Genomic DNA, 25,472 nt, shown 5'->3' with positions numbered 1-25,472 from the left:
AATAAATATTTAGTGGTCCAGGAGGTGGCGCAGTGGCTAAGGCACTAGACTCTCAAGCATGAGGTCCTGAGTTCAATCCCTGGCAGCACATGTACCAGAGTGATGTCTGGTTCTTTCTCTCTCTCCCCTATCTTTCTCATAAATAAATAAACAAAATATTTAAAATAAATAAATAAATAAATATTTAAAAAAACAAGGGCAACAAAAGGGAATAAATAAATATTAAAAACAAAAGAAATATTTGAAAATGGTAATGATTTGAGAGTTCCCCCAAATTAATGTCTGACAGCAAAACATCTAAAGCTCAGAAAACACCAAGCAGGATAAATACCCCAAAACCTATCCTACACCTAGGCATATCATTTTCAAATTATGGAAATCAAAATACAGTCCTAAAGGAAACCGGGGGGGGGGGGGGAGCGGGGTGCGGGGGGAAGTTGGGTGGTAGCACAGCAGGTTAAGTGCACGTGGCGCAAAGTGCAAGGACCTGCATAAGGATCCCAGTTTGAGCCCCCTGTTCCCCAGCTATAGGAGAGTCACTTGGTGAAGCAGGTCTGCAGGTGTCTATCTTTCTCTCTCCCTCTCTGTCTTCCCCTCCTCTCTCCATTTCTCTTTTTCCTATTCAACAACGACAACAACAAAACAAGGGCAAGTTGTTGTACTGAAGTGAAGTATTTGTAGTGAAATATTTGTAATGTTCTGAGGGGAAAAAAATCCCACCTCCCTGGAATTCTGTGTCCTATAAAATTGTTCTTCAAAAAGGAGAGATTTTTTTTCAGACAAAGAAAATTAAGTGAATTTATTGCCATTAGATTTGCCTTATTAGAAATATAAAAAGAGAATGAAAATGATAAAGATCAGGAACTCAGATATACAGAAATAGTATCAGAGTAGGACTAAATGAAGGTAGAATGACTAGCTTATTTTTAAAAAAATATTTTGGGAGTTGGGCAGTAGTGCAGCAGGTTAAGTACAGGTGGCGCAAAGCGCAAGGACTGGTGTAAGGATCCCAGTTCAAGCCCCCAGCTCCCCACCTGCAGGGGAGTCTCTTCACAGGAGGTGAAGCAGGTCTGCAGGTGTCTGTCTTTCTCTCCCCCCATCTTCCCTCCTCTCTCCATTTCTCTCTGTCCTATCCAAGAACAATGACATCAGTAACAACAATAATAACTACAACAATAAAACAAGGGCAACAAAAGGGAATAAAATATTCCCTTTTGTTGCCCTTGTTTTATTTTATTCCCTTTTGTTGCCCTTGTTGTTGTTGTTGTTGTTGGATAGGACAGAGAGAAATGGAGAGAGGAGGGGAAGATGGGGAGAGAAAGATACTGGCAGACCTGCTTCACCGCTTGTGAAACGACTTCCCTGCAGGTGGGGGGCTGGGGGCTCGAACTGGGATTCTTACACCAGTCTTTGCGCTTCGCGCCACCTACACTTAACCTGCGCTGCCTGCGCTTAACCCGCTGCGCTACTGCCCGCCTCCCTGTTTAGCTTATTTTTAATAGTTGTTTACCAGGGGCAGGTAGAGGGCTCAGTGGGTAAAATGCTCACCTTACTGAGAGTGAGGCTCTGAGTTCAATTCCTGGCACTATATGGGAGCTCCAGGGACAGTACCAGGAAACCACACAGATGGTGAAGTAGTGCTTTTATTTCTCTCTGTCTTTTTTCCCACCAGGATTACCCCTGCTGCTCCATGCCTGTACTATGAGTCTGCTGCTGTTGGTGGCCCTTTTTTCCTTTTTTTTTCCCCCTTCTTTTTTATTTGATAGGACAGAGGAAAATTGAGAGGGGAGGGAGAGGTAGAGAGGGAAAGAGAAAGACAGACACCTGCAGACCTGCTTCAGCACATGTGAAGCATCCCTGCTGCGGGTGGGGAGCAGGGACTTGAACCTAGGGACTTGCACATAGACACAGTACTATGTGCTCTTAACCAGGCGCACCTCCACCTGGCCCCCTCTTCCTCTCTCTCTCTCTTAAAAAAAAAAAAAAAAAAAAGCAACCCGGCAGTATCACCCATGTGTGTAGGGTCTTGGATCATTTTGTTGCAATATGACACAGTAAATGGTCATTTATTTTAAAGTGAACTTAAATTAGTTGTAAATACATGGCAAACTGTAGAGCAGCCACTATGAAAAGTTAAAGAAGTATTAAGTAATGAGTTGAGTAGAGAAAATGGAAATCATATAAAGTTCTCAGTTAAAGCCACAAAAGGCAGGGTCTGGGAAGTGGTATACAGAGGAGAATGTACACATCACCATGTGCGAGGACCCAGGTTCAAGCCACTGTGCCCCATCTTCAAAGAAGAAGCTTGTCTCTCTCCCTCTCTACTTCTGTCTCTATCAGAAAGTAAAAAAGGGCCACTGGGAACAGTGGAGCTGTCATGCCGAGCTCCAGTGGTAATTCTGGTGGCAGACAAACAAATCACAAAAGGTGAACAAGGCCTGGACAATGAAAATGAGAACAGAGCAAGGACAGCAAATAGAAAACAGTAACAATAGGTATGAATTCAACTAAGGCAATCGCCAGTCACCTAATGAAACAGCTATTAAAAGAGATTGTCAGAGTGAATGGAAAAACTAAAACGAGAACCCAACTATATGTTGTGTACAAGAAATTTGCTTAAAGTTTAAAGAAAGATAGCACAGGGGCCAGAGAAACCGCTCACTGGGTAGGGAATGTGCCTTAATCTTGCTTGGGCCCTGACTTGGAAACGAATTCATTCTTGGTAAAAGAATGAATTCTTCAAGAATACATAGCAGTCCTTAGTGTTTGCCTGAGTGTTTGCTTAGGAGAGCAGGGTGTCGGCATGTGTGCCGTTGTAGCCTGGAAGGCTGTGCAGCAGGTAGAGCACTCCCCCTGCAAACATTAAGGCCTGCGTCTCACCCCCCCACCCCACCCCCACAGCGCTAGAGTAACGCACTCTCCCTGTTAATAAATACATTTAAAAAATACGTGATATATAAAAAAAAAAAAACTGACAGAACTGCAAGGAGAAACTCATCAAGCATTGTGATTGGAACTTTCAAAGCCCCTGTGTCAGAAATAGAGACCCAGCCGGCAGAAGATAAGGTGGAGGGTATGGCGATTTAGACACACCATGTGTAGTGGGTGTAAAAATACTCCTGAAATTTTATAATTGCGTAAAAACAGTAAGTTGCACAAAAGAAACACATGAACTTGCAAAAGAAAAAGAAGCTGCCACCGTAGCCAAAATGTCCCTAACATTTTGTGACAGCTGTGGGGAGGGAATGGGGGAGGAACACAACTTTTGGTCAGGGGTGTTATGTGGAACGGTGCCCTATAATCTTGTAAATCATTAGTAAGTCACTAATAAAATAATAGAAGACATTGCTGAACTCAGCCAATCTGTCAACTGGATATAGTAACTTTTTAAAAAAATCTTTATAGGGGAGTTGGGCGGTAGTACAGCGGGTTAAGCACACATGGCGCAAAGCGCAAGGACTGGCCTAAGGATCCCGGTTCGAGCCCCCGGCTCCCCACCTGCAGGGGAGTCGCTTCACAGGTGGTGAAGCAGGTCTGCAGGTGTCTGTCTTTCTCTCCCCCACTGCAATAGTTCTCCAAAGTCACTTATATGGGTTAACTTTGTCTGTCTCTGTCTCTCCCTCTCTCTCTCTCTCCCTCCCCCCCCCCCCGTGTGTGTGTGTGTATCCCATTTTTCTTTTCATTTTTTAAAGAAATTATTTATTCTTGAGAAAGACAGGCAGAGAGAGAAAAGAACCAGACATTACTCTGGTACATGTGCTGCCAAGGATTGAACTCAGGACCTCATAGTCGAGAATCCAATGCTTTATCCACTGTGCCACCTCCCGGACCAAAATATTGCCCATTTTTCTATGGCTCTGCCTTCACTTTTTTCCTCCTTACCAGAGTATTGTTCAGCTCTGGTTTATGGTGGTGCAGGGGGTGAACCTGGGGATTTGGAGCCTCAGGCGTGAAAGTCTCTTTGCATAACCTTTATGCTATCTACCCTCCACCCTGCCTTCACCTTTTTTTTTAAATATTAATTTATTCCCTTTTGTTGCCCTTGTTTTATTGTTGTGGTTATTATGCTATTGATGTCGTCATTGTTGGATAGGACAGAGAGAAATGGAGAGGGCAGGGGAAGACAGGGAGAGAAAGACAGACACCTGTAGACCTGCTTCACCATCTGTGAAGTGACTCCCCTGCTGGTGGGAAGCTGGGGGCTTCAACTGGGATCCTTACGCAGGTCCTTGCGCTTTGTGCCACATGCGCTTAATACACTGTGCTACCACCCAACTCACCTGCCTTCACTTTCTAAGTCACTCCTACATTTATCACGACTTTCAGGTATCCTTCCATTTTCCTCTTCTCTCTCAGATAAGCAAGACAGTCTGTGACTTCTCTGGTATTTTCCAAATTCACTTCCTTTTCAGTGGTAGTCTAAAAACAAAGATAACTGGTGATAAACATTTTGGGTCACAGTAGAATTGGGTCCAAAGCCATCGCGTCATACTCCCCTATTTTCCCTGCCCCCTTCTAAGCGTATGGACCAAATTAAACAGGTATCTTTCTCAAGCTCACATGAAACATTCATCATTGTGTGCCATATTTGAGCCACAAAACATACCTTAAGACATTTCGAAGTCTTAGGGGCTGGGCCGTAGTGCACTGGGTTAAGTGCACATAGCACAAAGTGCAAAGACCTGTGCAGTGGTCCCGGTTTGTGCCTCCCCTCTCAGCTCCCCACCTGTAGAGGGCCACTTCACAAGCGGTGAAGCAGGTCTGTAGGTGTCCATCTTTCTCTTCCCCTGGGTCTTCCCCATCTCTCTCAATTTCTCTCTGTTCTATCCAGCAAAAATAATAGCAACAACAACAGTGGAAAAAAAGATAGCCTCCAGAAGTAGTGGTTTCATAGTGCAGGCACTGAGCCCCAGCAATAGTACTGGAAGCAGAAATTTAAAAACAATTTAGAAGTCTTACTTGTGGGAGGGGGGGAAGGCTTCACAAGCAGTGAAGCAGGTCTGCAGGTATCTATCTCTCCTTCCCTCTAGATTTTTCTCTGTCATATCCAATAGAAGAGAAGAAAGAAAAAATGACCACTGGGAGTAGTGGATTTGTACTGCTGGCACTGAGCCCCAATGGGGAAGCCTCACTAGCAGTGAAGCTTGTGCCTATCTTCCCCTCTCAGTTTCTCTCATCAAATAAATAAATATAAAAGAAATTTAACAGAAAGCATGCATCACTCACAGATCATTATGGAGTTAATAAAAGAAAGATAAATGGGAAACATAATGGGCAGGGGAGATAGCATAATGATTATGCAAACAGACCCCCATGCCTGAGGCCTGCCAATACCAGGTTCAATCCCCCGCACCACCGTAAGCCAGAGCTGAGCAGTGCTCTGGTTTAAAAAAAAAAAAAAAAAAAACTCTGGGACTTACCATGTGACCATCAAGGCTCCATCCATCAAGTCCCAGATGCTGCTACAACCCCACCCTGATCTCCCTGCACAGATGACCACATGGTTAAGTGTCCAGAGACCTCATCTCTTCAGAGCCCTACTCTACTAGGGAAATAGTATGGACAGTACAGATCTGCTCATGAGTATGGGTTGACAAGGTAGCTGCCCACATGTCATCAGGAAGCAGCTACAGAAGCACACAACTCCATCCTTCAACATCCCACAAAGAATTTTGGGTCCATGTTCCTAGAGGGGGGGAATGTTGAGGGAGAGAAGGTACCACCCAGAAATAGGAGTGTGTTGTTAAAATTCGGAAGGCTCTGGCTGGCCGGGCTAGCTTCACGGCGGGTAACAGAGACGCGGAGACAACGGCTGGGCAGGGAAGCTGTATTTCTTTATTCAGGAACAACGATTCATAAACTAAGACAAACTAATCACCAAACAGAACTCTGCTGTCTCTTTGCGGCGGCGCAAGCACTTTCTTTTACTCTCGAACTCAGGAACCCCCGAACTTTCTCACTCTGGAACTCTGGCGGGTTTCCTAGGGGCGGGGCCAAGTGGGCCCGCGAAATTAACAGGACTGATGCAATTCTCCTGGCGGGGGAGAACTAGAACCCAATGTAAAGCATACAACAGGAGTGGTTGCAGGTGTAGATGGGGCCTTTGGCTTTGGGGTTTCTGGGACTACCATGTGACCATCAAGGCTGTAAGTCGATTCTCAGTCCCCCCCCTTTTAAATTTATTTATTTTTCCTTTTGTTGCCCTTTTTTTAAATTGTTGTAGTTATTGATGTCATTGTTGGATAGGAGAGAGATAAATGGAGAGAGGAGGGGGAGAGAAAGAGACACCTGCAGACCTGCTTCACCGCTTGTGAAACAACTCCCCTGCACATGGGGAGCTGGGGGCTCGAACCGGGATCCTTATATTGGTCCTTGAACCATGTGGCTTAACCCACTGCACTACTGCTGGACGCATTACAGTGCATGAGGACCCAGGTTCAAGCCCCTGCCCCTCCTGCAGGGGGAAAGCTTCACGAGTGGTGAAGCAGGCCTGCAGGTGTCTGTCTGTCTCTCTTCCTCTCTGTTCCCCACCCCTCTCAATTTGCCTCTGTCTCTATCAAATAATAAAAATATTTTTAAAAAGAAAAATATAAGATTGTCTCTTTTAAAAAAAATCAGTCTTTTATCTTTTGAAAACTAGAGCATGTGGCGCAAAGCGCAGGGACTGGCGTAAGGATCCCGGTTCGAGCCCCCGGCTCCCCACCTGCAGGGGAGTCGCTTCACAGGCGGTGAAGCAGGTCTGCAGGTGTCTATCTTTCTCTCCCCTTCTCTGTCTTCCCCTCCTCTCTCCATTTCTCTCTGTCCTATCCAACAACGAATTGCGTCAACAAGGGCAATAATGATAACCACAACGAGGCTACAACAAGGGCAACAAAAGGGGGAAAAAAATGGCCTCCAGGAGCGGTGGATTCATGGTGCAGGCACCGAGCCCAGCAATAACCCTGGAGGAGGGAAGAAAAAAAAAAAAGATTTCAGTAAAGCCATTACTAAAGAATCAGGAATAGAAAAACACAAACCAGGTATCAGTGTATGTGGTAGGACAACATGTGAATGGGTTTTTGTCTCAAACTTTGCTTCTCAAACATGAATGTGCGTGTTAAGTAACTTGGTATCAGATTAGATTGGGCTCTTAGAAGATGTATGGGAGATTAAGGTTCTGTTTTTTAAAAGTTCTCAGGGTTCTTGTGATGCTGGATTGTGGACTACGTTTAGCAAGACAGTATAAGAACCTACCTTGAATAGGGGTTGGGGGGAGGAGTTCGATCAGTATTTTGTCTTTATTTTTTTCCCCCAATTCCAGTATCACTTTATTGAAGAAGTGTTTGTTTGTCACAAGGGTACATTTCCCCCAAGACTGGCCAGGAATTTTTTTTTTTTCTTCCCAGGAAAGCAAGACTGATTTGGTGGAAGAAAGGGGCTTAAGGAACAAAGTCTGTATAAGGACTCAGAAACCACTTGCTAGCTGACGTTTGTGGGAACAGGAATCCTGTGGGTTTATCCTGATGGGTCCCTGAATCTTGCAGCTGAGAAAATGCAACATTTAGCCTCTGATCAGTTTCCAGTTTTGTGAAAGTTTCTCTTGCTCTCTGAGATTTTTGGTTTAACTTTGAAACTGTGGGCCTTGTGAGAGCCTAGGAGCTGAATGATTGGCTGGCAAGATATATATATAATATATATATAATATATATATATATATGAGAGAGTTGGTTATGGGCCAGTGAAGCAAGTTGAGCCCATGAAGCAGTAGAGGGAGAGGGAAGGGGAGAGAGAAAAAAGCATGAAACTAGAAAGGGAGGGCGAAGGAGAGGGTTATCGAGGGGGGGGGGCGGGGGGACGGGGTGTGAGGGTGTGAGGGTGTGTGTGTGTGTGTATATCAGGGCGGGTGAAGCAGTAACCTTGCCCTGAGAGCCTTCTTAATTACCTGAGCTCTGGACAGGGCACCTTCAGATTTGTGAAGTGCTTGGCTTCAGATGATTCCATTTATTAATGAGGAAGTGAGTAAAGATGTCTTCCCAGATGGTGCAGTTTAATTATAGTTCCTTTTTTACAGCCTTTCTTGTTTTCCCGCTTGACCTTTAAGACTAGTTTGGATGTAATTTTTAAGTAATATTTCAATTCAGAAGATGTATATTAAAGCCAAATCACATATTTACTCATAGGATTTGATCTCTTCCCTGAAGTGATTAACAGTGATCTGCGATGCAGGTCTGGTGAGAGCCTTGAGGCTTGCCCTTTCAAGCTGTTTTCCCTGCGTCTGAAAGCATTTCTGTCTCTGTTCCACCACTGTTCAGTAGTTGACAAAGTACTCCCACCTTCTGAGGAGGAAAGGCTGTGCATTTACCCTCACAGCCCCAGAGTGAAGTCAGAAGCCTTACTGTTTCCAGATGGAGAAACTATGGCATTGAGAGGCCAGGTGATAGCCTGCATGTGTTACAGTGATCAAGGACCAGGTTCAAGCCCCTGGTCCCTACCTGCAGGGGGAGGCTTCACAAATGGTGAAGAATGCTGTAGATCCCCCCCCCCCACCACTATCTCTTCCTTCCCTCAACTTCTGCCTGTATCCAAAATGAATAAAATAGAGAGAGAAGGGGGAACTGTGGTATCAACAGATGCTTGTCCACTGCCTCACAGAAAGACACAGGCACCCAAGCCTGGCTCAGTAATCTGGATCTTCCTAGTGTCTCCTTCAGTGAATTTGTTTTGCTTCTCTAAACATATTTATTATAGTTTTTATTTTAATGTGATTTTTTTCCTTTTCTTTTTTTTCCTCTTTTTTTTTTTCTCCTTACCAAAGCACTGCTTAGCTCTGGCTTATGGTGATTCAGGGGATTGAACCTGGGACTGTGGAGCCTCAGGCATGAGAGTCTCTTTGCATAACCATTATGCTATCTACCCCCACCATATCTATCTGTCTGTCTGTCTGCCTATCTATCTATCTATGGTTTGCCAGCAACAGTAGAGTCCTATAGTCACCAGGGACTCTTAACAATAAACCCTGATGGCAAAAGAAAAACAAAACACCTCTTTCCCAAACGCCTGTTAGATATTTTTCAAGTGTTTGTTTACTCTCCTACTTAGTTTGGTGCTGTCTGTAGAAAATTCTGTTCAATTCCACAAGTATTCTTTGAGTGCTTAATATTTGCTCAGCTCCATGCTATTCTCCTTGAGTGACACAAAGGCAGTGTGTTTTTCTTGGTGCTGTAGAGACTTCCTGGTTTATGTGTTGTGAGCAGGATAGAAATAAGCAGGGCAGGAGGGCTGGGCAGTAGCGCAGCAGGTTAAGCACACATGGTACAAAGTGCAAGGACTGGTGCAAGGATTCTGGTTCAAGCCCCTGGCTCCCTGGCTCCCTACCTGCGGGGGGTGGGGGGGTCGCTTCACAAGCAGTAAAGCAGGTCTGCAGGTGTCTTTCTCACCCCCTCTCTGTCTTCCCCTCCTCTTTCTGCTTCACCGCCTGTAAAGTGACCCCCCTGCAGGTGGGGAGCCCGGGGGCTTGAACTGGGTTCCTTGCACCAGTCCTGCGCTTCGTGCCACGTGCGTTTAACCCGCAGCACTACTGCCTGACCCCCCAAAATAGACTTTTGCTATGCAGTGTGAAGCCTGTGTAGTGACTGCTCCTTTAGAAATGTTAACTCTTAGTGCCTAGATAGGCCTTTCCAGTACTCATTCACTGTCCCTCTCAGAGAGGATCTCAGTCCTCTGAGATGATGAAGACCTGACTCAGGCACCTGAATAAATTCTCTGAGGCAGTTTTTGAGCTAGGGAAAGGGAGAAGAGGGGTTGACTTCATTATCTGATTGACTGGGAGGAGTCTTGGGGGAAAAACATTTTTTTTTTTTTCCCATTTCATCTGGGACATTGGAAACCAGAAAGCCTTCTTTAAGTGATGGGCATGCCTAGTCCACATCTGGTAAATTTGCACCAGTTTGACTTAGTGGTAATATGGAGTTCTGCCCATTTTATTTTTAACATTCCATTTAAGATCCTCTCCTGAACCTGGTAAAGAATAGCAGGAAACTGGACTTGGATATTACCAGTTATAAAGTCTTTTTTATTTTTTGACTGGTTTAAGTGAGGCTGAAGTCTTATCTCTGGTCTGTAGTTCAAGGGACAGTCTCAGCTCCTATCAGTTGAGTGACTTGTGTATTGGGACTTGGATATGCCTCGGTATTGCTGAAAGTGGGAGACATGAGCTGCAGCCTCAAGAGCTTAGTAAGAATCTAGAACAGTGCTTTTCAAGTTGGGTAGAAGGTGGGGGTGATTTTTGTTCCCCAGAAGTCATCTGATGTCTGTAGATAGTTTTGGTTGCATGGGGGTGGGGGTGGGGGAGATACGACTGGCACCTAGTGGGGCAGGCATCATGGGTGCTGGGTGCTGGGTGCTGCTGGTCGTTCTCAACAGACACTATCCTCACACCTGAAAAAGAAATAACTAGACTAAAATATCAGTAGTGTTGAGGTTAAGGAACTCTTTATTTTATTTTATTTTATTTTATTTTATTTTTATACCAGAGCACTGCTCACCTCTGGCTTAATGGTGATGAAGGGGATTGAACCTGGGACTTTGGAGCCAGAAACTGTTTTAAAGAAGCAAGACTAACAAATAGACCAGAATGTGAGACTGAAAGGCCATATACTGGTTAATAGCAGAAAAGGGACTATATAACTCACTTTACCATCACCCACTAATCCTGATTCATACTTTTTGCTCTAGCCATATCTTAATTGTGTACTATGCAGCTTTATTCCTTCCTGTTCATGTTCTATGTTCTTTGCCTGGAACATATTTTTCTCATTTTTTCACTTGGATAATGTTTCACATCTCTTTGAGGAACTTACCACCAATCTCTAGCACCTCAGATTGTATTAGAAGCCAATTCCTCTTTCCTCTTCTTTCTTTTTATTTTTTTTTCCTGCAGCTAGTCTTCAGCATATAATTTAATGACATCACTGATATACCAGTCTTCCTCTCTAGGTATTTTAGGATTAGTTAGGTTCATTCTTTGTCCTAATCACCTAGCACAAACACTGTCAGAACTGGCATTAGACAGAGGGCAAACTAGTGGGGAGTAGTAGTGTTTATCAAGGCTTCATAGAGATTGTGACACTAGATGCTTCCTTAATTCCCTGAAGATACTGGTAATGTGTGAGCATCTTATTTTGGGCATGGGCAGTTCCAGATAGTAATGAATTTGTCTGCCGGTGTCTTTCTACAGGTCGACATGTCAGACCTCTCTCCAGAGGAGCAGTGGAGGTAAGTGTGGCCATATGGGCTCCTCAGACTGGGACGTGGAGGTTCATCCGATAGACTCCATATGTGCGCTTTTTGCTCCTTAGTCTGTGGGAGACAGTAACTCATGATGAATGGGGCAGGTATTTGGGGATCTTTTCTAGTACTCAGGTCACTCCTGGGTAATTCCTTCAGTTTTGGGAAATAAACTGCTTATTGCATGAAACCATCTATCTGGGTTTGAGTACTAGTGTCTATCTGGGTTTGAGTACTAGTTTTGCCATGTCCTAGCTGTGTATTATCTTGATCAAGTTACTTCACATCTTGCTGTCCTGTTTTATCCCATCTGTAAAATGAGGGAGAATAATAGTACCAGGAACTGGGTGGTGGTACACCTGGTTGAGTGTACATGTTACAATGCGTAAGGACCTGGGTTCGAGCCCCTGCTCTTCACCTGCTGGGGAAAAGCTTCAGGAGTGGTGAAGCAGGGCTGCAAGTGTCTCTCTGTCTCTCTCCCTCTATGTCTTCCCCTTCCCACTCAATTTCTGGCTGCCTCAATCCAATAAATACATAAAGATAATACAGAAAAATAAAAATAAAAGAGAATAATAGTACCTGCACCTCGCAGGGTTGTTGTGAAGATTAAAATGTTTGGAATTCTTGGAACCATGCCTGGCACATGGTAAACATCCAATAAAAGTTACTTGCTTTGAAGATGCTTATCACCATTAATTCTTAGAAACAGAACTGAGAACACTGGTTGGGAAATGGGGAATGAGGCTTCTGATCCCAGCTCTGCTACTAACTTGCTTTGTGATCAGAGCGAGTTAACAAATACTTTCTCATGTTTTCTTATCAATAAAGGAGTTTCAGAGTGTTTGACCCAAAAACTTCAAAAGTTGGTTTGCCATAGAACTAAAATCAACCAAGTAAGATCCAGTAGTGCAAGAAAAGCAAACAAAAATAGCCCCTTTATTTAGATGAAAACTTATTTATTTTAAAATTATAGAATGGCAAAGATACCAACTCATATGGCAAGCTCTACAAGAGTTTAGATGACTCTAAATTTAATGTCCCAATTGTATACTTCAGATACCAAAATATTCCAAATAATTTAGAAAATGATCCTAGAAATAGGCTGCTGATCGATTGATCGATTGATTTTAACCAGAGCACTGCTCAGTCCTGGTTTATGGTGGTGCTAGGGATTGAACCTGGGACTTTAGAGCCTCAGGCATGAGAGTCTCTTTGCATAACCATTTATGCTATATACCGCCGTCCTAGGCTGCTGTTCTTAAGGGAGGTAGCTACCACTAGGTTCTGCTTCACAAATTCTGTAGTAAATACAACATATCAAGAAGATCTTAAACTAGATAATGTGTAGAAGAAGGCAACCAGGCTTCATGGTCTTCACTTTACATTACATGTTTTAAAGCTATAGACCTGTTAGCACAGGAAAATGATGGTAGGGAAAGGACAGTCTTTGCTCTTTTTGAATAAACTCATGATAAATCTTTGAAGAGAGTGTGCTGAGAAGTGTAGATATGTCCTTTGTTGTTGCAGAGTATAGGATGAGTTCCAGTGGTTTGAAGCTGTAGGAGGATAGGTTTTTGCCTCGCTTTTTAGAAATCTCTTCAATGATATATGGAGAGCTGGTGAGCTTCCTACCACGAATAGCATTAAAGTTTTTCTCCTTCATAAGTACATATGCCAGATACTGCTATCAGTCGTTTCACAATAGATTAAAAGGCATATGTTCTCGGCTGATTCAAAGGAGTACAGAAAGCTTTTCTGCATTGGGTAGGAATTCAAATTCAGGTGACTTCTGTGGTCTTTTCTAAACTCTTTGCTTTTTCAGATTCATTCAGCTAGATGCTGAGAACAAGAACCTTCTCTGCTGTTATCTTTATGTCCCTACAGTCCTTAGGTTTTTAAAGTGTTTCTTACCCTTTTAGTGCAACTCTCCTCACAACAACTCTATGAGAATGAAGAAAGCCACACCTTAACCTCGACTTAGAAGAGATACTGAGTCCTTTTTTTTTTTTTTTTAACATTTTTAAATATTTATTCCCTTTTGTTGCCCTTTTTTTTTTATTGTTGTAGTTATTATTGATGTCACTGTTGAATAGCACAGAGAGAAAATGGAGAGAGGAGGGGAAGACAGAGGGGAAGAGAAAGACAGACACCTGCAGACCTGCTTCACCACCTGTGAAGCGACTCCCCTGCAGGTGGGGAGCCAGGGGCTCAAACCGGGAAGAGATGTGAATTTTCTCTGTAGGGTCACACAGGAAGTTTCTCACTCCTAATCCTCTTACTTTTTCATCAGATTCTTACATCAGAAAAGATTTTTTAAAAGTATTTATTTATTTATTCCCTTTTGTTGCCCCCCCCTTTTTATTATTGTTGTACTTATTGTTGTTGTCATTGCTGGATAGGACAGAGAGAAATGGAAAGAGGAAGATGGGGAGAGAAAGAAAGATACCTGCAGACCTGCTTCACCACCTGTGAGGCGACTCCCCTGCAGGTGGGGAGCCAGGGGCTTGAACTGGGATCCTTGCGCTTTACACCATGTGCACTTAACCTGCTGCACTACCGCCCGACTCCCTATCAGAAAAGATTTTTGTGTAAGAATGAGCCCTTAGTTGTGAGCTGGGCATATGTCCAGTTACTGTGCCTACTCCATTTTCCCTTCTAATGTCATATTATGAAAAACATACTGGAGAGTAAAAAAAAAAAAAAAAAAAAAAAAAAATTCCACAGTGTGTGACCCAGAATAAAATGGTACAGTGAATAAAATGTTGGATTTGCTAGCATGAGGTCCTATTTAATCCCCAGCACATGTGCCAGAGTGATACTCTTGTGTGTTCTATCTCTTAAATAAATTTTTTTTTAAAAAAATGCACTGTGAACATCCTAACACCCAACACTTAGATTCTACAATTAACTTTTTGCTATATTTGCTTTTATTATTTGTATATGCATAATTCATACCAGTGGATTCTTTCTGTTAAGACTTTCATAGCTCATGGGAATTCCATGAAGACACTATTTTTGTTGTCTTTCTCTGCCTTTCTAAAACTCCCATGTATGTATGCAGAATAAAAGCTCTTGACTGCAGGTTACTTTATATTTAGTTTTCAGCCTGCCTCCTTTCTCACTCTTTGTCCTTGGCTGATTCTGACTCAGAGTGGTAGGTGTGAGTATTGTTTCTAAAAAGAAAGTTGTTTGCCTATATTGATTGAGGGAATTATTACCAAAACCAGAGAACCCATCCTGAGATGAGCATTTCTAACTGTGCGTTTGAGCCCCTGAGAAGGTTGCAAATGCTGCTGTAAAGTCACTGTTGAATTAGCATGGAATTGAATCAGACTGAATCTTTGAAGCTCCAAGTAGTCTTCAAGATTCCTGGTCCGTACGAGCAGGGCAGGATGACTAAAGCAACACTTTAAGCCTAGAGTCAGCATTGCATCTGCAGTGTCCCTCCTTAGCATCAGAAGTGGTTGTAATCTCTCTGAGAAACTTTCTCCTTCCTATCAGGCTGAATTAGGGCTGAAATGGGCAGTGACTCAGGTGTCACCCAGAGAAGTGCTGGTTGTTTTTGCCATTAAGGGTGGGCAGCAGACCACACACCTTTAATTTCAATAGCTGAGCTTGGTTTCTGGGACCCTGGGGGGCGGGGTGGCGTCCTATCCTTTTTTTAAAATTGAATTAAAAATGTTAGATAAGGACAGAGAGGCTGAGAGTGAAGAGAAACCATAGCACCAAAAGAAACCTGGGCCCCGCACATGGTAGATACCCTTCTAACCCCCAATTTGCATGGCCCCCTGCAGATGCAAAGCACAAGAATGCGCCCAAGTTATGGACTGATGGAATGTTCTGGAAAGCCCTGTTTATCACTGCACCCAGCCCAACACATCTGACCCAGCCCAACACATCTGTTTGATTTTCAGGATTGAGCATGCACGCATGCACGCCAAGCACCGTGGCCATGAAGCCATGCATGCTGAAATGGTTCTCATCCTCATCGCCACCTTGGTGGTGGCCCAGCTGCTCCTGGTGCAGTGGAAACAGAGGCACCCCCGCTCCTACAATGTAAGCTACTTTCCCTCTTCGTTCTGTCTGCCAGTCAGAAATCCAGCTTAGCCCAGACTGCGTGTAATAAATGAACTTTATAGTGAATTGTGTCTGATGGGTGTATGTCTTAAGAATGAGTATTTCCCACGGTGTACACAGGGCTAGAACCTGAACTAGTTTCATATCAAAAAGTGCTAAATTGTCTCTTTTAAATATTTGGGAGGATTCATGAAGGAAATAACTCATCAGGAACTTTTAAGTAGAGCGTGAGGTGGTCATCTGTCTAGGAAGACATAAGACTCTGAAGTGTCTTACTGAAAGATGAGGTTTAGATGGTCTTCGCTTGTGTGCTGCTGGGGTCTCACGTGTTCAAACATTAACTCTGGGCCGACTTTTTCATTCTTCTAAGTTTTAGATAGAGAGGGGAAGAGAGAAAAAGAGAAAGGGAGAGACATCACAGTGATACAACCATTTTGAACCTGGCTGGTTTTCTCTTAGGGTTTTTAGTTTAAATCCCTAAATGATTCTTTTTCTCTAGCATTTGCATTTTCAGATATGTGTAATATTGCCATGGCCCCAGGGACTGTAGGCCACCAGATGAGAACTGCTACAGTGTCTCATTTAATCCTTGTACTATCCTGTCTGGTAAATGCAGTGAGTAAACAAGACCTTGAGGTCTAAAGTGTTGGGGCATAGAGGAGATACTAATATATATACAGGGGTAGGATTTGAACTCAGGCCTTCTTTTTTCACATTTCATAATTTCTTCTGTACCTTGTATTATTACCTTTGGAAAGAGAACCAAGAGGTAATCAGAGCATGAGAAGAAAAGAGGCTCACCTTTGCCCGGGAGCCGGCATAAGTTCCAGATGATATTAGACTCTGGCCAGTTCAAGTAAAGGTGTGTGCCTTTGGGTCACAGTACATGGAATAACCATATGTCACTAAGGCTCTTTGAACTCTGCACCATCATCAGGCATAGGGTGATGCTTCACTTCTGTACTGTTCATGCTTTGCTCCATCGTTTGAGACAAGACACTAGTTTCTTAGTGTGTAGTTACAATGCCCACTCTGTAAAGTGGGAATTACCAAGATTACTTGAGCCTGGAACTATAAGCAAACTCAAAACACATATAGAGTGAGAGCTCTCCTGACACTTCTGTACATTCTATATATTCTAAATATGTGATTATATTTATAAATAACCTCTGTTTCTTAATATTAGCTAAGATTTATGTATTGACTCATTTTTACCAAAGCACTGCTCATCTCTGGCTTATAGTAGTGCCAAGGATTAAACTTGGACCTTTGGGACCTTGAGCATGAAAGCCTAATATGACTTGCTATGCCACTGCCACCTTCTCCTTCCTTTTTTTTTTTTCTTCCCCTCCAGAGCACTGCTCAGCCCTGGCTTATGGTGGTACAGGGGACTTAACCTGGGACCTTGGAGCCTCAGGCATGAGAGTATCTTTCCATAACCATTATGCTATCTACCCCCTCTTCTTCCTTTATTTTATTTTATTTTTTTAGATTTATTTTCTAGAAGAAAGGACATGTGCATGTACTACTTTAGTTTTCAGTAAGTACCTATTATTATTATTTTTTAAGTTGAGGAATTCTTTCTTCAAATCTCTAAAAGAAAAACCCAGTGTGGAAAACAAATAAGAGGCTGGTCTATTTGATAAGAGAGTTAGGTAACCCCTGCGCTTCTGATTCTTCCTCAAGAGCCTCCTAGAGGACCCGGGGAGTGTTAGGAAACCACTGATGTGTCATTCACTGGCTAACCTTTAATATAAGAAATGTGGCTCTAATGTAATAAGACTAGCTATATAAGGAGTATGCGTTACTTTACTTCCACACGCTGTAAACATCACGCTGAATATCACGAGTGAGAGGATGTGCTAACATTATAGCCTGTCTTGCACTGAGAAACTTAAACCTATGGATTCAGAAATAGGAAATCTGTAATACCCTGCTTTATGGTGCCATTCTGTGTTAATGATCTGTATTGGTTTTGTTAAAACCTTTGGCAGTGTGTATAATGAATTTTTTACTGCATTAATTCATTAGAATATAACTTGAACAGGAGAACTGTGTGAGATGCCTGTACATACTGCTATCTCCTATCCTTTAAAAAAATTTTTTTGTATTATCTGTATTTATTGATTGACTAGAGACAGCCAGAAACCGAGAGGGAAGGGGGAGACAGAGGGAGAGAGACAGAGACATCCGCAGCTCACTTCACCACTCGCAAAGCTTTCCCCCTGCAGGTGGGGACCAGGGGCTTGAACCTGGGTCCTTGTGCACTATAACGTGTGCTTAACCAGGTGTGCCACCACCCAGCCCCCTCCTATCCTTTTTCAAACTTATCAGAAGTTAGAACCGTTTGCTTTGGAGGTAGTCTAGTACAGTGAGTCAGACCAATCTGTCTAGATTAGTCAGCTCTCCGGCTTCCTAACTCTGTGACTTCACACCTTCTCTCAGCCTGTTTAAAAAATATTTTTCTAAGGAGGCATGGTAATATCTGCCTCCTGCGATGTGGAAATTATATAAAATTGTCTGATGGCACTTGGGAGATGAGTACACAAGGCCCTGCATTTGATCCCTGGCACCACATGGGAGCACCACAGACAGCACCAAGAGAACTCATGGGTGTTGGAGTATGGTTTTTGGTGTGTGACTCACTCTGAGAATTTAGAGGGAATTTGGCTCAGTGGTTTTGCACATACACGAAGTTTTAGGTTAATTCCCTCATACTGCATTAAAAAAAAAAAAAGCTGTATGGTAAAGTGTTTTTGTAAACTCTAAAGTTAATGAAAAAAGTGTAGAATTCCGCCCCCAGGGACTAGGGCAGTGGCGCAGCGGGTTAAGTGCATGTGGCGTAGATGGCGTAGAGTGCAAGGACCGGCGAAAGAATCCCGGTTTGAGCGCCCGGCTCCCCAACTGCAGGGGAGTCACTTCACAGGCAGTGAAGCAGGTCTGCAGGTGTCTTTCTCTCCCCCTCTATCTGTCTTCCCCTCCTCTCTCCATTTCTGTCTGTCCTATCCAACAACAACAACATCAATAACCACAACAATGTTAAACAACAAGGGCAGTAAAAAAGGGAAAATAAATATTTTTTAAAATTTTTTGCCCCTGCTAGAATCTTATAAATCACTAATAAAAACAATAACTCTAAAGTTAATGCTTATTATGTCTGTTACCCTCCCCCCCCCCCCAGTGATGCCCAGCTTTGGTTTATAGTGGTTCAGGGGTCTGAACCTAGGACCTCAGAACCTCAGGCACGAGTCTTTGCATGACCATTATGCAGTCTCCCCTGCCCCTGCCCTTGTGTTTAAGAGAAACAAAAACAAAACCCACTCAGGACATGAAAATGTCCACAGAACTTGCAGGTGAAAGGCCCCATGTGTGATCTGCAGCATCACATACAGTGGAATAGAGCACTGATTCCTCTTTCTCACCCTTTGTCTTATAAAATAAACCTCTCTCTCTCTCTCTCTCTCTCTCTCTCTCTCTCGCCTCCAGGGTTATTGCTGGGGCTCAGTACCTGCATTACAAATCCACTGCTCCTGGAGGCCATTTTTTCCCATTTTTGTTGCCTTTTTGCCCTTATTATTATTATTATTGTCATTTCTGCCATTGTTTTTGGATAGGACAAAGAAATTGAAAGAGATGGGGAAGACAGAGAGAGGAAGAGAAAGATAAGACACCTGCAGACCTGCTTCACCGCTTGTGAAGTGACCCTTGCACTTCACGCCATGTGCGCTTAATCTGCTGTGCTACTGCCCAGCCCCCCAGACATGCTTTTTGTAATTCAGTTTTCATCATCTGTTCATAACTCCTTATATTACTTACTCTGCAGCTCCCTCTGGGGTGTTAGGGGAAGGAAGAAGTTTATGCCTGGTAAAGTATCCACCCTATTTTTAAAAATCTCCATGGAGAAGCTTTCATCATCTCTGTCTGTTACTATATATACTATCTTTTCAAACTCCTATCTGCAGACCTGCTATTCCCTCTTGGAATAGATGAATGTCTAACTCTTCTACCTAGAAATTTTTAAAGAACAGTATCTTTTTTGTCATTCAAGAAGCTTAAAAAGATTTCCAGAGTATAACTAGAGAATACTGACTAAGGTGGTAAAGGTTGTAATCCAATATGAAAAGATGTCAGACAATCAGCAAAGCTTAAGCTTGCACATGTGATGTACATATCAACTTCCGATTTAGTCCCTGGCCTACCTACCCTCGCCTGGCTCATTTCTCATGCCTCTCTCCAGTACCAGGTGTGTGGTCACAAACATCGCCCATCCTCTCATGCTGAAATCCCCAACACGATGCCTTTCCCTGCCTGCTAGTACTTGGCCCTTGGGACACAGATCAGAACGTCACCTGAGGTAGCCTGCCCTGATCCGCCCAGGCTGAGTACAGGACCTGCCTGTGTATGGAGTTGTTGGGAAGTTCATGACACATTTTTGCATAGAAAAACATCACAGGGCCGGGTGGTGGCACAGCGCACATGTTACAGTGCACAAGGACTCGGTTTCAAGCCTCTGTTCCCCACCTGCAGGGAGAAAACTTCACAAGTGGTGAAGAAAGACTGCATGTGTCTCTCTGTCTCTCTCCTCCTCTACCTCCCCTTTCCTCTCAATTTCTGGCTGCATATTCAAAAAATAAATAACAGCCCAATACTTTCTTGGCCACCAGTACTTACTCTATAATGGACACTTAGACTGTTGTTTCTCCTCAGTGCAGTTAAATTCTTGAAGTTTTGGGGTGTGTGTACTTCATCTCTAGTTTCCCTAGTCTTTAGTGTCCTTTGAGTGATTAGTATGTGATAAGTATTTTTGTGATGGATTATTTTGCTTGGAAGGAGATGGCCTGCCAAAAAAGATATAACCTTAAGCATTAGGAAATTGTCATAAGAAGGAAGTAAATTTTTTTTTTGGCCTCCAGGGTTGTTGCTGGGGCTCGGTGCCTACACTACAAATCCACTGCTCCTGGAGGCCATTTTTCCCATTTTGTTGCCCTTGTGGTTGTGCTTGTTGTAGTTATTGTTGTCATAGCTGTTGTTGTTGGATAGGACAGAGAGAAATGGAGAGAGAAGGGGAAGACAGGAGGAGAGAAAGATAGACACCTGCAGACCTGCTTCACCGCTTGTGAAGTGACCTCCCTGCAGGTGGGGAGCCGGGGGCTCGAACCAGGATCCTTTACGCCGGGCCTTGCACTTGACGCCATGTGTGCTTAACCTGCTGCACTACCACCCGGCCCTGATGCTTGATGTTTTTATGATTCATCACCTCAAATCCTGGCAGAAAAGTTTGGACATAAATCCCCTGTTATTTATGCCTTTCACATCATCAGGTACATATATGCACTTGACAGCCTATTGAACCAAATGTGTTAAGACACTGCTAGTAGAGAGAATCCACCGGTAAAGCAGTGATGTCTTCCTTGTGCACAAAAAGAAAAAGAAAATTACAAGTGTTGCCACTAGATGGTGCCAAAGTCCCTGCCATTGTTGTTCTTCTAGCATTTGCCCTTCTTCCGTAGCCAGTCAACAGCATCAGGTTGAGCCTGATGTAAAGTTTCGAGACCTCCTTTGAATCTGGAGAGGTGGCAGTCGTTGACTATGTGGGTCATAGTCTGTCTGTAGCCGCGGGGGCAGTTCGGGTCGTCTCTGGCTCCCCAGTGATGGAACATAGCGGCGCACTGGCCATGGCCTGTTCGATAGCGATTAAGGAGGGCCCGATCATAACGTGCTAGGTCAAAGCCGGGTTGACGCTTGCAGGGGTCTGTGATGAGGTGTTTGTTCTTTACCTCAGCTGACTGCCAGCTCTGTTTCCAAGAGACTGGAACAGAGAAGTTCATTGTAGGTGTAGGGGACCAGATTGGGTGACGAGACGTCAAGCGTTGAACAGGGTGGGCGAAGATAACCGCGTATATTGGCAGGTCCGGTCGAGCGTAGGCGTGGGAAATGAACTTAGATGATGCCGCATCCCGACGAATATCTGGCGGGGCGATGTTGCTAAGAACTGGCAGCCATGGAACCGGGGTGGAACGGATGGTTCCAGAAATTATTCTCATGGAGGAATATAATTTGGAATCGACCAAGTGGACATGGGGGCTACGGAACCATACTGGGGCACAGTATTCTGCAGTGGAATAGCATAGTGCCAGAGATGATGATGTGTGGAGCGCTCGCGCCCCATGAGGAGCTGGCCAGTCTTGCAATGATGTGATTCCTCGCGCCCACCTTTGCTGCAGTTTTTATGAGATGTTCGTGAAATGACAGAGTGTGATCGAGAGTAACGCCAAGATAGACTGGCTGGGCTTCATGCCGGATTCTCGTATCGCCAAGCTGCACATTAAGCTCACGCGAGGCCGAGGCATGGTGTAGATGGAAAACAGATGATACCGTTTTTGCAGTACTAGGGATTAGTCGCCATTTTTTACAGTAATCAGATATCAGAGACATGTCTTTCGTGAGTGTTTCCTCGAGGATGTCGAACTTGGATGCCTGAGTTGCACAGCAGATGTCATCGGCGTAGATGAACTTCCTTGAAGAAGTTTCTGGGAGGTCATTGATGTAAATATTAAATAGCGTAGGAGCCAGAACAGAGCCCTGGGGGAGGCCACTTGAGACAAGTCTCCATCTGCTAGACTTGTCACCCAGATGTACCCGGAATCTTCTGTTTTGGAGAAGAAACGATATAGTGTTGGCCACCCATGGAGGCAGGCATCTTGAGATCTTGACCAGGAGACCACGGTGCCAGACCGTGTCATAGGCTGCTGTGAGATCAACAAAGACAGCACCCGTCTTTAAATTCTTCTGGAATCCATTTTCAATGTAAGTTGGGAGGGCCAGGGCTTGTTCGCAGGTAGATCTAGGGCCAGGGCTTGTTCGCAGGTAGATCTTCCTGGGCGGAAACCAGCTTGGGCGGGTGATAGGAATTTCTCTGTAAGATGAGAAATTCGTGACAGAAGCAGCCTCTCAAGGAGTTTGTAACACACGGAGAGGAGAGAAATTGGTCTATAGCTGGCGGCCAGTGTTGGGTCTTTCTTTGGTTTCAAAACCGCTATAATCTTCGCACGATGCCAAACTTTGGGCATAGACTCAGATTCCAAGATGTGGGACAGGAATGAAGCGAGCCACTTCTTTGCCGCGGGGCCCAGGTTAAGAATGAGTTCTGGGGTGATGTTATCATAGCCAGCAGCTGTTCCCGGTTTAACCCTCTTCAAAGCATCTTCCAGTTCAGAGAGTGTAAAGGGAGAGATTTTTGGAGATGGACAAGATAACTGGAAGTGGGATGACCGACCACTCATGGGAAATTTCTCTTTTCCAGACTGGGTCGATCTTAGCACGTCCAACTTGAGTTAGGTGACTGGCCACTGAGTTTGGAGATACGGGAGGATGGGAGACGGGAGGGGGTTGGCTACCGGCACCCAGTCTGTGAAGAAGCTTCCAGGCCTTCCTACTTGAGTGGGTGAAGTTCAGACTTTCCGTGAGTTGTTGCCAGCGGGCTTGGCGTGCTGCATCCAGGGAGGCAATGAGATGGTCAGCCACCTCTGGGTCGCCCGACTCATCACACTGCTTTAGTAGTTGCTCGCATTCAGCATCAAGACAAGGCATATAGTTAGCACATCTCCCACGAGGAATGGCTTGGGAAGCTACTTTGAAGATGGCTTGGCGGAAGCGCCTGTAGGAATCTTCAGAGGGGATAGAGTTAATTGGAATTGCAGGAATAGATTTGTTGGTAAGATCACTGAACAGACACCAGTTTGCTTTCCGAAAGTTCCATCTTAGTTTCTCCGAGCACAGAATCAGTGGGAGCTGGAGACCAATGTGGATGATAGCTGGGCGGTGATGACTGTGCGGGAAGATCTTGAGAACTTGTCTCGTAGCGGGAAAGGCTTGGCCGTTGACTGTGCTAATCCAGCACAGGTCGGGTGACGAGTCTTTATTCCATCTAGCACTGTGAAAAGAGCCTGCCTGTTTGGGATCGTATAATAGGGAGAGGTCATTCGCTGAAGCCCAGTCGGCTAAGATAGAGCCGTCAGCACGAGTGGAGGAGTATCCCCAGTCTTGGTGATGACTATTAAAGTCTCCAACGTAAACGGCTGGGTGATTCGGGCTAGGCAGGACCTCGTTATCCCATGAGGCACTGGGAGGCTTATATACGTTGACGAGCTGAATAGTTCCAATAGTAATGGAGTCGTAGAAGGTCGAAGAGGCCGTATGGTAAACGTCCGCAAGACACGATTTGGCGTAGATGGCTTGGCCGTGTTTAGGATGGAGATTATAGCATATTAAATCGAATCCACTGATGGTGAATCGAGCAGCTTCATCGACTGCTATATGTGTTTCTTGTAGGCAGATAACATCTGCCTGATGCTGAATCACCAATTGACCAATAAGAACGCGTTTGGCAATGGACAGCCCCTCAACATTAAGTTGGAGGACTCCGAAGAGCAGGACCAACAGCTTGAAAACTGGCAGGAGCTGCTTGTTGCTGGCTTTGAAAGTGACTGCCATTGTTCTGAGGATTATTAACTACCAGCAGTTTATTTTCAATGTTTATTTACATCAATGACCTCCCAGAAACTTCTTCAAGGAAGTTCATCTACGCCGATGACATCTGCTGTGCAACTCAGGCATCCAAGTTCGACATCCTCGAGGAAACACTCACGAAAGACATGTCTCTGATATCTGATTACTGTAAAAAATGGCGACTAATCCCTAGCACTGCAAAAACGGTATCATCTGTTTTCCATCTACACCATGCCTCGGCCTCGCATGAGCTTAATGTGCAGCTTGGCGATACGAGAATCCGGCATGAAGCCCAGCCAGTCTATCTTGGCGTTACTCTCGATCTCACTCTGTCATTTCACGAACATCTCATAAAAACTGCAGCAAAGGTGGGCGCGAGGAATCACATCATTGCAAGACTGGCCAGCTCCTCATGGGGCGCGAGCGCTCCCACACTACGATCATCATCTCTGGCACTATGCTATTCCACTGCAGAATACTGTGCCCCAGTATGGTTCCGTAGCCCCCATGTCCACTTGGTCGATTCCAAATTATATTCCTCCATGAGAATAATTTCTGGAACCATCCGTTCCACCCCGGTTCCATGGCTGCCGGTTCTTAGCAACATCGCCCCGCCAGATATTCATCGGGATGCGGTATCATCTAAGTTCATTTCCCACGTCTACACTCGACCGGACCTGCCAATATACGCGGATATCTTCGCCTACCCTGTCCAATGCTTGACGTCTCGTCACCCAATCTGGTCCCCTACACCTACACTGAACTTCTCTGTTCCAGACTCTTGGAAACAGAGTTGGCAGTTAGCTGAGGTAAAGAACAAACACCTCATCACAGAACCCTGCAAGCGTCAACCCGGCTTTGACCTAGCACGTTATGATCGGGCCCTCCTCAATCGCTATCGAACAGGCCATGGCCGGTGCGCCGCTATGTTCCATCGCTGGGGAGCCAGAGACGACCCGAACTGCCCCTGCGGCTACAGACAGACTATGACCCACATAGTCAACGACTGCCACCTCTCCAGATTCAAAGGAGGTCTCGAAACTTTACATCAGGCTCAACCTGACGCTGTTGACTGGCTACGGAAGAAGGGCAAACGCTAGAAGAAGAATTGTCAAGTTAATCATAGAAATGCCTACCTGGGAGCCAGGCGGTAGCACAGCAGGTTAAGCGCATGTGGCGCAAAGCACAAGGACCGGCATAAGGATCCCGGTTCGAGCCCTCGGCTCCCGACCTGCAAGGGAGTCACTTCACAGGCGGTGAAGCAGGTCTGCAGGTGCATCTTTCTCTTCTCCTCTCTGCCTTCCCCTCCTCTCTCCATTTCTCTCTGTCCTATCCAACAATGACAACATCATTAACAACAATAATAACTACAACAACAATAAAAAGACAACAAGAGCAACAAAAGGGAAAATAAATAAATATTATAAAAAAAAAAAAAAAGAAATGCCTACCTTTGGGGCAGGGTGGTGGTGCGCCTGGTTGAGATCACTTGTTACAATGCGCAAGGACCCGAATTTGAGCCCCCAGTCCCCACCTGCAGCGGGGAAGCTTTTCAAGTGTTGAAGCAGTGCTGCAGGTATCTGTCTCTCCCATCTCTACCACCCCCTTTCCTCTTGCTTTCT

The 25,472-nt window shown here is 44.6% G+C and overlaps 1 protein-coding gene across 3 annotated transcripts in view; it reads left to right on the top strand.

Moving 5' to 3' along the window:
• The window catches only part of RNF121 (ring finger protein 121), a 90,849-nt gene that overhangs the window by 24,792 nt on the left and 40,585 nt on the right, over positions 1 to 25,472 (top strand). For 2 of the 3 annotated variants that reach the window (XM_060176900.1, XM_060176901.1), the window contains 3 exons: positions 11,216 to 11,253; positions 15,180 to 15,321; positions 16,834 to 16,882. In XM_060176900.1, the coding sequence (XP_060032883.1) occupies positions 11,216 to 11,253; positions 15,180 to 15,321; positions 16,834 to 16,882 (229 nt within the window). The remainder of the gene's footprint in view (positions 1 to 11,215; positions 11,254 to 15,179; positions 15,322 to 16,833; positions 16,883 to 25,472) is intronic. The other variant, XM_007527505.3, reaches the window with a different exon arrangement.

This window comes from Erinaceus europaeus, chromosome 17, assembly GCF_950295315.1.
Source record: "Erinaceus europaeus chromosome 17, mEriEur2.1, whole genome shotgun sequence".
NCBI lineage: Eukaryota > Metazoa > Chordata > Mammalia > Eulipotyphla > Erinaceidae > Erinaceus > Erinaceus europaeus.
Note: the sequence above shows the minus strand (reverse complement) of the source record. Positions and strands in the feature narration are given on the sequence as shown.